General features: G+C 42.5%; 1 protein-coding gene across 1 annotated transcript; it reads right to left on the reverse strand.

Moving 5' to 3' along the window:
- On the reverse strand, positions 1 to 11,981 carry ism1 (isthmin 1). The gene is made up of 6 exons (XM_030772928.1): positions 11,844 to 11,981; positions 5,725 to 5,952; positions 4,160 to 4,445; positions 1,729 to 1,872; positions 1,485 to 1,574; positions 1 to 518 (listed from the first exon to the last, which is right to left on the reverse strand). The coding sequence occupies exons 1-6, from the start codon at positions 11,979 to 11,981 to the stop codon at positions 1 to 3; spliced, it is 1,404 nt and encodes a 467-aa protein (XP_030628788.1).
- Between the last annotated feature and the right edge of the window lie 3,455 nt (positions 11,982 to 15,436).

The raw sequence follows: 15,436 nt of genomic DNA on the forward strand, positions 1-15,436 counted from the left end.
TTAAAACTCTCTGGCCTCCTCAAACTGTTTATAGTAGTCCTCATCCTGGGGGTTCTCTGTACACTTTTGCCCATTGTTAGGGGGCCTGGCTTGGTTATAACGACTCCAGTCTCCTTTGCAGATGATCCATGGCAGGATGTCTACCTTGTAGTGCAGGTCTGCAGAGAACTCAGTGCTGATGAGGTTGGGAGTGCCGGCACCTTTGCCACGGGTGATGAGCTTCATGCTGTCGTCATAACAACAGTGCTGGGCGGCGAGTGTGGTGGACTCCAGCGTGAGCATGGAACGAATGCAATAGCGAGCTGTAGGTTTGTAGATCTCGAGCTTCTCTTTGGGGCCACTGGCGTCCTTCCAGCGGAAGTCTCGCCGCATGGCTGCATCATGCACATCGGCAGTGCTGTAAGCAACCTCTGTGGGGTACGTACACGGGCAGCTAGGAAGATCATTAGCCACTTTGGTCATGTACTTCTTCAGGAACTCACTCTTACAGTTCATCCAGCGTTCACAGCTATCTGTGTCTGGAAATGGGGGCAGGAGCATAAAGAAAATTAGCCTCTCTGGTTCGCTGATGCTCTTGGAATGCGTAGTTTAAGGTACACATCTGGCTCTCTCTATATGTTGCTTGCCTCTTTCTAAAACAAACCTGACTACTCTTCCATGCCAAATCAAACAATATTGTTGTCTTTAGAGATAATTGTACAGTAGCAGATGGATTTGGAATTGCTTCATTATCTAAGACATCTGGCTGAAGCATGGGAAGGTTGTGACAACCACTTCTCAACCTTTTCATCGCTGTTATACCAGGACACGGTGTGTACATCTAATTCGTAATAATATAAGTAAGTAGCTCAGTGGGTTAGAGCTCTAAATCAGGAGCTGAGGAGTTGCTGGTCTGAAAGCCAAGTAGGGCACTTAGGGATGCTGACTTAGTACTGGAGAGCTGATAGTTCTAATGTTTCTGCTCATCATTCTAGTGGTAGCCACTATACTTAGGAGCAATGCATGTAACCATACTTTACTCCACCAAAGCATGGTGGTCTTGAAAAAGAGCAAAAGGCACTATTATAGTAAAAGTGTTTCAGAGACTTCAATACAATTTGGTTCGGAAGATTTCCTCCAATTCACTCTAACCTAGAAGCTTCACTGGCTTTTGAATGGACGATTTCCAAATCTGAGGCTTGTTTTTTTTTTTTGTTTTTAAAGCAGCTGGCTTTTTCGGATGTGGAGTAAAGAGAGGGATGGTATGAGCTATGGGACATTATTGGGAACAGATTGGCAGAGCGGCACGCTGTGATTCCGTCTTCCCCAACTCTTTCATCCCCCCTCTGGAATGTGGCATGCTGAAGAGCTCTGGAATGTTAAGTGGACTCAAGACAAGCACGGATGTTTTGGTTGGATGCTAAAACCTGACGTGTCTAGGGCACATATCATCCGCATTTGGAACTTAATGGAACATTAGAGTGTAAATGAGTAAGATGTCTCACCAACACCAAAAAGCTCCGTAGCATTGAACTCATCGGTTCCGGCAAGTAGGCTGACCTCTGTGGCTGCCGTTTTAAAAGCATCTTCGATTCCTACAAATACACAAAGTAAGACAGTCAGCTGGGCACAATTTGTGTTAAAAAAGGGAGAAAACAACACTTTGCCTTGGCTTTTCTTGCTATGTATGCTGTTGTTCATTGTTGCTATCTGAGCTGAGTTCTCTCTGTCTCTCTCTCTCTATCTCACCTGGGCAGCTTGGCATATCACAGGTGCGTGACTCTGTGGCAGTGCAGGCGTATCCGCATGACCTCGTCCGCTTCTGATTGCCGTTTCCACAGGTAACGCTGCACGGTGACCAGATACTCCAGTCACCCTCTCCATCAATGTAGTCTGAGTGACAAAAAGGAGGAAAAAAGAGGCTACAATGACTGACTGACGACAGCATACATTTCAAGGATTACCTTTTGGAGTCTGTGTCAATCCTGTGTCAATCTTGTGTCATTTTTGCGAGTGTGTCTGTGAGTCTGTGTGTTTGTATATGAAGGCATGTTCTGAAACCCTGCCCTGTGTTGTTGTAGGCCTTAACGTCAGTGTGGTGTATTCCTTTTGCTCCAGTGGACAGGGTTGATTTAGACCGCATGTTAGAAGCACCTGAGGCTGAGGGTTGTCTGCCAGCCATAGCCATTAACATACCACACTAAATGAGCTAGCACACGAGGGAACAGTCATGTATAGGCCTTAGTCTAACTGCCTCTGCCAACTTTAGTCTCCTATTTTCTTTCTGTATAACACCAGAAAATACAAAAAACACTGACATTAGTGTTCACATAATGGCTTTATCCTCAGGTCAGAAATACATTGTTTAGAATGTCCAGGCAAAGATGGAGAGGTAAAACGAAAAAAAAAAAAAAAAAAGAAAAAAGAATTTCTTCTGAAGATCTGTGAAGAGCATGGCAGGGCTTTTATAGCCAAACTTAATCCCACTGAACAACATGGCATTTCCTTTCCAGCCAGCCTGCTGGGATTTCAATCTTAGCCTTCTCTCCCACAATAAAGCTTGGCTCGAGGGTACAACGGGGAAGCCAAAACAAGATGGCTACACTACCAGAGATCAGCATAATACATCAATTTCAGGCGTAAAATGTGCCATGTTCCCCTGAAACAAAATTTATTCATTTAAATATCTTTAATGTAGGTTTAAATTTTCATTTAAAATGTGAGTAACTGAAAATAGAGTTGCGAGTCGGTTCAGCGTATTTTTGATTGCACTGAAATGGCACGAGGCATGTTTTTCTAGGCCAGTACATTGACAAAAATGGACACACTGACAAAACTGTTTTTTATTGACATCTTGAGAATCTGTTTACTGCATCACTAAAAAGAACTTGAGAGGAAAGCCTCTTTACAGTGGCAGCACCACTGAGCATCTGCCTCACATTATCATAGTTTGCGGATGTTACACCACACACACACACACACACACACACAGACCGCCAATCACAAACTACGTCCCAGACCTTGATAAGACACACAAAGATGTTTGGTTTTAAAAAGACAGAGTTACTGGCTCAGTAACATGTAGCCACATTGTCACAGTTCAGTGAACTCCAACCCTCGGCCGAAGGAACGCCTGCGGCATATGTTTACCGCATTTAACTGTCCCTTAGCCACAAACAGAGGCTAATAACTGTACCACAAACAGAGACTAATAACCCAATCAGAGAAGATTAGGTCCCCTTAGCTACGCTAAGGCTGTGATTAAGTATGTGGTAGTCTACAGATACAGCTGGAGTAATGTTCTATGTGACCATAGAACAATCTAGAACGGTAGGGCACTCTCTGTTCTCATTATTGTAGATCAGTCATTCAATGTGCTGTATGTCTAAACTGAATCAAAGCAGTGCTCTTCAACATTTGTTATACTGTAAACTAGATCAGTGGAATACAACAGTGTAAGTATTACAGCGCTACAGTAACATGCTGAGCTTTATGTCTGCAGTATCGTGATGCCTGTTTTACGTAATACGGAGCAGAAGCGTATCCTGTTGTGTGTCTGTAGTGTAGGGCTTGTTGTGTAAGGCTTGTTTTGTAATAAAATCATATAAGCCAGCAGAGCTGTTTACCATATGTCTGTAACAGCGTACTGTATGTCTGCCCAGTCTCTGGGCTCTTTTTATACTTCACACATTGTTACACAAAATTCCTTCGGCAAAGTTTGGGCATGTGGTGGCACGGTAAGAATGTGTTTGACAGGAAATGCGTTCTTTGGGAGGGATCACGTATTCATTTGTTTGGCTCCCTTTAAAAAAGAGATGTGTGAATGGCAGAGCGGATGCTCTCGGCCTTTGGCAAACTGCTTTGATGTTAAGAAATGTTTTCTGTCACATAGACGGTTAAGAACCATTGAGGACCGCATCTCACGAGCAAATATGAAAACCTGCAATCACAACCTCCCGTCTGGAGAGGGCTGTCCGTGATATGGTGACAGCTTAAATCAGCATATCTGCAAATTACAGATTTCACATCACACTACAACCATATGTGAAGACTTGAGAGAAGGGTTTTTTTTTTCAGCTTTTCATAGCCATTTAAGTCAGGCCAGACATATATTTCTCTCTCTCTCTATCTCATTCTGTCTTGCAGACACACAAGTACACACACACACACACACACACACCGTATTCTGTCTGGCTTCTGCCGCCTCCACCCACTGCTCCCCTCCGATCCCAGTCTCCCACAGGTTTGAGGAAGTTGCTGTCCTCTATGTTGCTTTCATAGGGGTAGTCTTGTTCCTCTGGTCGTCTCAGTGTAGATGATGAAGAGGAGGAAGATGCGGATGCTGAGGTGGATGAACGCTGCCACCAGTTCCTCCAGTTGGGAGTAGCCCAGCCTGGCTTGTTCTCCTTCCCAACACCCTTCTCTGACTCCGCTCCTTCTAGCCCGTCCACAACCTCGATAGTCACCTAGAGAAGAGTCACAGCTCCATTATTCTGATGCGTTGCATTCAGACATCTGTCAAACAGACCAATGTACATACCAGTACTGATTAAAGGTTAATTACAAGGATTCAGAGCAGAAAGAACATGTAGATTCTTCTAATTATATACATGCTGTAATCTCTGGCAATAAAGGAAATTTTAAACCCTTTAAGTTCTTTGAATAGCTTCAGAATTATTGCCAGTCATTTAAGCAAAAAAAAAAAAAAAATCAAAACATTTGTCAAATGAAGAAACACGCAATATCGATACCACTTCTCAGACCTTGCGTGAGCATGCTATCTTAGAGCTATCTGATTGCGAGCAGTGTTGGGTCACCAGCCATGTTTCACGGGTCATTCTGAGGGGCTGCGGTTATGAAGTGATACCCAGTCCCTAATGCTAACACATGTGCCTCCCAGATGAGGAGGGGAGTCTAGTTCAGTTCTGAAACAATCCTCTTCCAGCCCTCACTCTCCACCTAAACGCCAAGTTCAAAGGCCCTACCAGCCTCCTTCAGACCATGAAAGCCAGATGAATCCCTGGATCAAAGACACTCCGTTGCTCACTCCCCCATGCCCCCTCCACCACCCCCACCTCCTTCTCCATAGCCTCTCACTCGTTCACTCGCTCCCCACATCTTGAGACATTAATACACTTTGTCCCTTCTGGGAGCTTACAGTTGAGATGGCATCTCATCCTCTCAGAAGTGGAGCAACCCCTGAGAGGATTAGCTAGGCGAGAGGGGTTTTTAATGGAGGAGGTGGTGGTGGTCAGTGGGGCATGGACTCTGGGCGCTGTGGGTTTTGGGTTGCCTAAAGTGTTCATGTGAGCTTAGCCTGCTGACAACTCTCAGTCCCAAAGCTTTATTGTGACGGATGTTAGAATGGCTACCCATAGCCCATATGATTAAGTGTGCATGAGAGAGGAAAAGAAGAGAGAGAGAGAGAGAGAGAGAGAGAGAGAGAGAGAGAAAGGGAGAGAGAAAGAGAGAGAGATCCAAAGGACTGCCCTGTGTGTGAAAAGGAGTGCTGATGTGCAACAGGGCATTCTGCCTCTTCCTGTTTGCCAAGCATCTGCTCTGTGTGCTTGGGTAGCCATGTCTCACACACAATCACGTCCTCTCTCCTACACACACACACACACACACACACACACAAACCCTTTGTGTTTATCATGTTATTGCTATACAGACAGTTCAGAGAAAACTGAGCATTTGTATTGACTGATCATTTATTAGTCTGATTATTGATATAAACTGAGGCACCTGTATATTGGGATTCTGCCCATTTATGTCAGCCTTGGAGAGATCAGGGAAGTTGTGTAGGTCCAGCAGAAAAGCTCCAGGGCCATCCCTCTGCAGACTACTCCCAGCACTGTGGCTCTGCAACCAGGGCTGAGAGGCTGGGCGGTGGGCCACACGCTGCTCTGCACTGGACCGCCCTTCCCCCATGCCGAGTTGAGACGAGGAGCTGCTCTCTGCATCGAGATTATTCTGAGCCAAAAAACAAATATAAAACTGGTTAAACTGAGATTGTCCAGCCTGGAGCATTACAAAGCTATAAATGAGAAAGTTTGAAATATACCATTTTTATGTTGATTAAATTTCTGATTAAATGAGTACGTTAATCTCATTCTAAAGCCTCATAACTAGCAAGTTATAAGTGATCAAACAATAATTATGTGACATTTAACCTTGATTTGGTAATGTTTAATGATACATCATAATTATGAGAACTTAGCTTTTAACTCTGCGCTCTTTGGCCTCAAGGGGACTACAGCTATTACACTATTTGTATAAGCAAGCTCTCAATGGGAAACTGTGTTTACAGAGTCTGACCTCCATAGGGACAGGAAAGTAAGCACTCTAATACAAATACTGCACATGCTGACAGACTGGGGAACTGCTCTCACGATGGACCACTTAGCACTGTTAGATTAATAATTCACAATGACAAAATGTCCAAAATGCATCACATCCAGGATGAGGAGGAATTGAAGAATGGGTTCAGGGGTTTACAGATGTATAAGGCTCTTTTGAGGCCACAGGCCAGAGGCCCTGAATTGCCCCAAAACCTTAATAGCACCCCCCCCCCCCCCTTCTTCTTCCTCCAGGGCAGGATCCAAATGCAAACAGCTCTGACTGCTACATCAGTCTTCCGTTCATTGGGGTGGCTATGCAGGTCAGAGATTAAAGAGCAGTGTGCATGTGTAATCCCATTTTCAGCACAACAGAGCATGACACTGTTTGCTTACACACTCAGAGTGCTGAAATATTAGCACTCTGTTTCATCTGAAATCACCTCATTACCTCCAGGTGTGACTTTCCTATTCAAAGTTTTGCTCTCAAACACACATACACACACACACAATCACATGCCTAGTCAACATAAATATGCCTGAGTAATATAGCATTGTCATGTCATCCATTGCTGCGTTTGGGATATTTCAACAGAAAGAATAAACCAGATGATTATATAGTGGTCTGACTCTATGTTAAAGTGCCATAAATGCTTTCATTATGGTCCTCAAAGGACAAATACATCTTATATTGTCATTCAGTCTAAATGGCTATGAAAACAATGCCCTTAGTCTCTACTCTACAGAAACATAAAAGGAGCTAATTTTAAACTTTATTTATGTATGGAAAAATAAAAAGGCTGCTAGTTTGGACCTGGCGGAAGAAATGTCTGTTGTATTTTGGCTCCAGACTCTCTGTGTTATGGTTGCTGCAGAAGAAACAGACATTTGAGCCTGTATTGCGAAACTATTGCAAGCTATGCTTGCTGACAGAAAAATACTCTGTTCTCTGACAGGAGGTGGTAAATGTGTCCCCGAAGGACTGCCAAGGCATGTGTTCCCGTCACATATACACACAAGGAGCAATTACTCCACAATTGGACAGACAGCTATAAGTAGCCAACAATCAGTCATACTGGTGTGGCAGACAATAAGATCAAAGAAGTCCATCAAACCTCTGTTTTCCCGTTTTTTTTTTCCCCCTCTGTTTTTTTCTTTTTCCCCTCACTGAATTTTTCTATAACACATTTGTTTTTGTGGCTGCAGAGGGATAAGGAATACAACACAATCTGTCTCCAGAATAGAGACAAACCATGTCTACCTTAAAATATGAAGTCTATAAAAATCCACAGTGGTCACGGTGGTTATATAAAGTGGTCTTGTGGGGGCTGCCATGCACCATAGGGCAATGCAGCCCACATAAATCCATTTGATTTGAGTAGAAGCATAAGTAGCCCAAGCAATGGGAAAAGAACGAATCAAAAGGATCAAGGGACTTGCTCAAAGTTCTCACCACGGTGCCAGCCTATCTGAACAGACAAATTAAACAAAATAGGTCAATTAACATTCAAAAACAGGACCTTATCAAACCTAATGTTTTCTAGAATTTTTTCTGTTCTAACTCACCACTAAAAAAACTCCAGACATCACAATTCATATGAATCTTTAATTTCAGTCATTACTTGGCAGGACGTTAAAATAGATTACCAGGCACTCTTAAAACATATTACTGGACAACTTGTGGTTTTAATGATGTAAAAAATAGCAGTTCGTTCTTGTGAAACGCTCATAACCAAAAGGAACATTTGGCTACTTGTCGCAATTTGGACAGCAAATGACATGGAACATGTTAAAACCTATAAACAAACTCATAATGGTAAAAGAGAGGGGGCGAGTGACGACTGAAATTTAAAAAACTGAGATGATGCAATTGGTGTGGCTCAAATATATACGACCATAGAGCATCCTGATGACAGAGGCCAACAATTATAGCAGAGAGATAAACAGGAAAAGGTGTTCAGAGACGGACATCTGTCCCTTACAGTCTCTTTACTCCCCTCACAGGGGAAAAAAACATCACACAAGTAACTCTGGGAACATGAAATCAGCCTGAATCAGATCTATATGTGATAACCACATATCTAACCCCTCAGATGATCCAACAGTTTTCTGAAGTCTTTATGATCAATATCATACTCAAAGCACAACCTTTTTATGCTGCACACTCAGCCAATATATGCTGAGGGTCATAGTAGAGGTGGTGTTCGTGGTGTTCAGTCTCCACGCTGAGATAGAAGGCTTTCACCATGGTGTCAGGTCAAGCTATCCTTAGTGAGGTAGAACAGCTTCCATTGCAAAATCAAAAAGTGACACTATTCTTCAAATCATATGGGGCCTCCCAGGAAGTGCCCCCCACCCCAAAAAAAAAAAAACACATGAATGAAAGTCACACATAAGACCCCACCACCCCCGCATCAACCCCACTTCTCCCTCTACCTCATGCCCCCCTCTCCTCCAGCCCTTTCATTCAGTTTGCAAGGGGCTGCTTAAAGGAGCATGACTCTATTTTCAATTGGGAGCCACTCAGGGGGCCTTTCCCCCAGGAGACTAGCCAGGAAATGAAGGCTGAACACGCGCTGCAAGATACTTTTCAATTCAACACATAGGTGAAAAAGAAAATTATATATCTCTCTTTCTGTATGTGTCGTCATAAATTTTGCTAAGCACTATTTTTAACTACAGATCTTAACTACAATTCTCTTTTAACTACACTAGTAATGGTTACTACATGGGCCAAGCATGAATGTGATCCAGTTAATTCAAGTTTGACATATCTTTTAAGTCACCTATTTATCAAGCAATAATTTGATTTTGAGTAACATGTCCTGTCCGTGGAGTACATTACACTAACCCTGTAGAAGCCGTAATACACTCACCTAATAAGGAGGATAAATTGAAAATTCCAGTGTAATCCTCAAAACATTTCTTTTTCTTTTACCTGCTCATAGATGCCTGCCTAAATTATGGGGAAAAGTAACTCCTCTGTGGCTGTGTCTATGGTGTGAACTCTATCCATAGCCATCTCCAGTGAGATCTGCAAGTGTTTGGTTGACTTGACCATGCTTAGAGTTGACTCATATGTGAAAGTCTCCTGGTAACACAGCACACAGTATTCACTGTGTAGTTCTAGTTCATGTGAGCTGTATTAAACTCCTGGAGCTCTCACCTGGCTCTCTGTGACGCACTCTTTCTAAAATTCCTGAGATGTTTCAAACAGCTATTCAGAGCATTTTGACTATTCACCAGGGTTGGGTCACATCGCAACAGAGTTTCTTATGACCAAGCTAAACCACAAGATTTACCACAAAGAAACCAAGAGCACAAAATCACAGACAATATCTTAACTACTTCTTTAACCGATTAACCTCGGTTGCACTAACAGTCAAACTAAGCCCCTGACGTGACAGACAGACACTAAAGAATGACTGAAACAAACATTCACCAAAAAGCCTCACATTTCAGCATTGTCACTACATGTGTAACTCAATAATGCAGATGTTTAAACAGATTCAATCAAAAATTAAGGGCTTGACAGTTGGTCTCAAGTTTTGAAAGGCGCCATTTCAATACATCTCCTCCTCCTTTTTTCCTTTGACACATCCAATTGTGGCTTTATATTTACACAAAGCAAAATATTGCTGGCCCTTGTAAGGATGCCTGCCATTGTGGATAAATATCCATTTATCATAGCTTTATGCAGCTGACCGCAGCTTGACACGAGCATTTCAGTGCCATGCTAAAAATACATCAAAAAAGCACCCACTGGGGTTTAACTCACCCCACAAAACCCAGTTGATCTTAGGCCTCTCTGCACCCTCAGGTCTCATGTCAGATTTAACTGAAATCCATGTGAAAGTCACTGGACCCTACATAGAATCCTCCAATGACCACTTGTCACATACGTGAAGGGTTTTTTTCCCCGTCACAATTAGGGACATGTCATTGCTGCTCTAGTTTGGTGTTTCAATTTGACTGTTCGAGTACTGGGTGCCAGCATTCAGCAATAACAACTGACTGGTAAAATGAAAAATCTCTTTAAATGAGGACGTGCATAGAGGTGTAGGAAACGCAATTCTAAAGTATCCCTGTTAACATCATGTCATCAGGACTCTTAGGTAACACTGGATGACCCACTGATGACAGATTTTGACCTGAAGCTAAGAGTGAACTGAGGGTCCTAAGGAAGAGAATCTCTGACCCCTTCCCCTCTCAGTCGCAGTCACTTCCTTGTCTCTCAGAGCTATCTCCTGCACAACCTGGAGACCGTGTCCTCCAGTACAATGCCTTGCTCTATAAGAGTCATGCCTCTGCTGTGGTAACACACATCCCTAGGGAGTTTAGGCCATATGAGCTGAACGTTAGAGAAAGAAGGAGCCCTTGCTTTTAAATTTTCCCCCTTCACTCTATTTAACCCAGCAAGTCCGTTAAGAACTAGTTCTCATTTACAAGAGTATCCTTTGAGAATGAGGGCAAAGGAAAACAAGGGCCCTTTTCTCCTGATTTTGAAAACCAAATGGAGGGAGTTGTTTTTCAACGATCATAACTGGCGTAGGAAGTCAGATCAAAGTTTGAATAGTTTGGAGCCATTGTTGGTTGTGAGTCACTCAGTAGCAATTGTTTCCTGCGTCTCTACAATACTGTGAATGAAGACCGCCCCTTAGACAAAAGTTCATCACTTTTGTCTGGCAACAGATCAACTGAGGGGTTTGTTATGTTTTGTTTTTCTAGTTTGATTTGACAAAGTGATGAACAGAACAGGGTAATATAAATAATGGTAGTGTAATGGATTCCATTATGCAATTATGAAATAATTAATTGTTTTGGTTGACAGATCTTTGATAATTGGCCCTTTGTGGAACATTTCACTGTGTTATATAGCGCCCCCTAACATTAGAGACCTGCTGATAGCATCGTGCAGTCATATATTAGCATGGTCTCGTCTGCTCTCACTGAGACGGCTCAATAAAAACAGGAATATAGTGAGCACCAAAAATGAATTATTACTGCATTCCCTACATGTCGTTGCCTTTGCTTTAACTGGTTTACATCCAGTCTGGCACTTCGTCCATCTACTGGCACTTAATTAGATTTCTCTGAAATAAAGTTCAGTTTTAGTTAAGTGTTTATAGTAAATTGGAAATAAATCAACTAGCTTCTCGCGCTTCGCTATAATTATAGGAGCTTCGCAATAAGCTCCTATAATTATTGATGCGAACTGTGGTTTCGAATGAGTGATATGGTTTGATTCAGATATCAGAGGAATGAAAGGTGCTTCACTTGGGCACACACGAGGTCCGTCTGTTTTGATTGATGTGCATTTGCACATCAGGAAAGCATTTGAGATAGATCTACGATGCCGTCTGAATCACATTACTGTTACATAATATATAGACTTGCTTCACCATATTGTAACAGTATAGCGTTTTAATTATGCTACTGTATACACTGTTACCAACCAGGTAAACCCGTCTGAGGTGCCACGTTCAGAGTAGGCTCTTACCAAAAATGCACCTCGAGTGCACTTACCTCTGCGACAAAGGTGTCCTGCTCCGGATTCGAGGTTGCATTTCCTTGTTGCAGTGGACTGCTCCGTAACACAGTAATGTGCAAAGTTAGCAAAAGAAGTCCTAAAAGTAATAACAACTCTGCTGTCAAGCGAACCATCCTTTTCACGCGACCTGTTTTGGGACCCTGCGGTGTGGCAGGGGTTCCACTACCACCTCCTCCCGCTGCAGAGACTCCGATCTCCGGATCCGCCGCAGCTGAGGAGCCGCAACACCACTGCGGAGCCACTTCGGGATCCAAAAGAAGCACAATTATGAGGAAAAAATAAAAAGGGAGAGAAAGAGTTCAAAACAATAGCTTCAGCTACAGATGTAGCTGATGATGATATTGGTGGAAAGCGCCGTGGCTTATGACTAGCGTCTTTGATGGAAGTCAGACCTTTGCTTAGATGAGTTCTCGAAAAACTTGGAAACTCGGTGAAATTAAATCTAAGTGCCCGTGAAGGCGATAGGTTCTATGATGGTTCAAGTTTTAGTTGAGCTTCAGTTCCAGATGTACTCCATTGAGGTTTCGACTTAAATGGAGTTGTAGAGCAAATGTTAAATTACTCCAATTAATGAGAAACAAGTTATGTAAACAGGAGCTGAGTGAGACAATATGAAGAGCCAGGCAACACAGAATCATTTCATTGGGGTTTTCTTAGAGAAACTGCCTGCAACAGTCCCTTAATAAAACTCAGGTAAATTGCCTCACGGACCAGCAGCTCAGAGAGATGCACGCTCGTTGACTCATTCCCTGTGGCAGTCCAGAAAACCTTGCCATTACAAAAGTGTCTTTTCCTCTTTCGTGTCTGATCTTCGGCCCTTCACATGACCACATTGCACCAAGTATTTATCTTAATAATTACTTATCTAAAATAAGACTTTGTTTCTGTGAAGCAGTTATCCTTAGCAGAGTCCCATCCTTAGTGTGTTAAAGCTCCATGCCCTTGGCCTGCTCATGCAGGACACTTGAAAGGATAGCAGGCTATTTTACTTGCGCAAGAAATATTCCCCTTATCGTGAGCGCAACTGCACGCTGACAAACTTAGAGCAACGGACCATCCAACAGTTCTAACATGCGTTCTCTGCGGTGCGCAAACGTACCCTGTATAACTTCTCGCACTCACGCTCGTGCTGACTGTTAGTGCGCCCTTCGGTGTTTTTATATGGCTCACTGTTGGTTTACTGTCATCTCCCCCTCCCCCAGATTTAACCCTTCTCTTCCCTCCCTTCGCACCCGCACCGGACACTTGCTGAAGGTACAGAGAAGACGTAGGTTATTGGCGATGCGTAAAAGTATTGATATTCACACACATCCTTAGATTTCGCTCAGAAAATCTGTCCTATTATTTTGATGAAACGTCCGTTGTAATTATTCTACATGGCTTGCGCTAATTAAAACAAAAGAAAACAAAACATAATTTTAAACCAAATGTAACTATGGCTGAGAACAGACGGAAGTTTACACAAACACACACATATATATATGTGTGTTTGTATGTATGTAATTCGCTTAAACGGAGGTGTAAAACTATTGGTGAACTTACGGGCTTGTAATACTATTTCCTATTCGATTCGAAATGCATTGTACGCAAGGACCGTCGATAAACTGACTAACCATTACGACGAAGGAGACACAGCTTTTAAATTTGCATGTGTTTATTCTCCGCGTGTTTTGGAGTCACCCCCATCAAACGTTCTGCAAGGGACCGAAGACCGAGAGACAAATGTTTAACGATTCTATCGCCTTCCTTAGTACTTTGTTTATTGCATGGTTCAAAGGGCTGCATCGTTATGTCAGCTCATTGCATGCTCTCTGGTTCATCCTTCCTGTGCAAATGGTTGTGCTTTTTACTTATAACAGTTGTTGTGTATTAAAGCAGAGAATTTTTCCTTTCAAAATAGTTTTGCACATACACAAGCACACACACAGTTAAACCAGTTGATAACCCTACATCCCAGACAGTTAGCGAGTGAAAAAGAAGGAGAGAGAGAGAGAGAGAGAAAGACAGACAGAAAGAGAGAGAGAGAGAGAGAGAGAGAGAGAGAGAGAGAAACAGATAGAGGTTGATTCTGGCTTTTTTCAAGCATCTTATATTCATAACTTCATGAACACCTGTTTCAAACATGTAAAAGCTGCCACTGGTGAACTTCACCTTGTAATATTACTGAAGGAGAGAGGGAGCCAGAGTGAAGAGAATCCTTAGACACACTGGCAAACTTCAAAGGGCTACCAGGGGTTCTCCCTCTAGAATAGCAGCAACATGCCATTCCAATAAGAGCAGCACACACAGTGCTCTCTGCAGTTCAAAAGAGCTGGCCAGGCCAGTGAAGGGGGCCTCGCCCAGCGATAGTTTCCTAGAGACAGATGTTTCCTGGAGCCTCCTTGCACGTTGCTCTGGTAATATTGAGGAAAAAAGGAGTGAGAGATTGGGCTGGACATCTGTTCTCCAGACAAGTTAGACCACTCTGACATGTTGGGGGCAGACTGGAGCAAGGTCCTTAGTATATTAGGTGTTTGTGTGGGGGGAAAGCCTTTTTTGTGTATTTCACAAAAATTTCTATAATGCATCATATCTACATAGCTCTCCTTCCTTTTTCACAATGTCATTACTTAAGTATGAGGTCTTTTGATTTATGATTTGCATGTGATGACTACTGCATTTACATTGTATCTTCACATCTCTCTGCTCTGTGACAACAGTTGAAAATGAGTGACCTGGTAGGCATCCAAACAACTTCAGTCTACAAGCGTGGCTACATAACTTAAAAAGAATTAAGGACTGGGTACATACAGGAAATAATTCAGAAAAATATTATTATATGATTACTGAAAAGACAAATATTGAAACACAAAACATCATTTTGGAACCCAATGTGAGAAATCAGCACCAGCACTCACCTTGTGATTACTTTTTCAAAGAGGCATCCATTTGTGTAGACCATCTGGATACAGTGATTGGCTGTCCTTTTACAGATGGTGAGACATCCCTAAGTAATGGACCAGGGTGTAAACAGCTCTCACTCTAACACAAACGGATGGAGGATCAAAAGGGCCCTCCCTATGTGACAAACCTCCACTATGTCATTGCAATGACTTAGACATCCCTGTCAGTGAGTGGCTGTCACCTTCTCTCTACCACCTACAAACCTGCCATTAGCTATGGACACACTATATCTCTCTGACACCAAAGGTGCGTTACATTGTGGGTAGAATACAACTGTAAAAATTACACATGGCTTCAATAACAGTTTTGTTTCAAGGGGAAACATGGTTTCCACAGCAAACACAACAGAGATATGATATTAATTATATCAATATTCAAATAGTGTTGTACATGACAAAACATAATCAAAATTAAACTCCTATTAAATGACATCTAAATCATTTACAGTGTATTTCTACCAAAACAATCAGTGTAAGCTAACAGCTATTACCATGGCGTTTGTTTGCCTCAAAATATGTAAACAAAGGGTCGTACATGAGCAAAACAAGCGAAGACTAGAGTTTACCTGTCAAAAAGAGAGATATTTACTATCTTTCCAGATTCCTGACAGCATTAATCAAATGAT

This window comes from Chanos chanos, chromosome 4, assembly GCF_902362185.1.
Source record: "Chanos chanos chromosome 4, fChaCha1.1, whole genome shotgun sequence".
Lineage (NCBI taxonomy): Eukaryota > Metazoa > Chordata > Actinopteri > Gonorynchiformes > Chanidae > Chanos > Chanos chanos.

What these genes read in the sequence shown, in the direction of transcription:
- ism1 (XM_030772928.1), bottom strand. Translation starts at nt 11,981, where the DNA reads ATGGTTCGCTTGACAGCAGAGTTGTTATTACTTTTAGGACTTCTTTTG. An exon ending in CAGAAGCCAGACAGAATACG is followed by an intron (nt 1,873 to 4,159) that starts GTGTGTGTGTGT and finishes TTTGTCACTCAG; the next exon opens with ACTACATTGATGGAGAGGGT. An exon ending in TACGGAGCTTTTTGGTGTTG is followed by an intron (nt 519 to 1,484) that starts GTGAGACATCTT and finishes CCCCATTTCCAG; the next exon opens with ACACAGATAGCTGTGAACGC.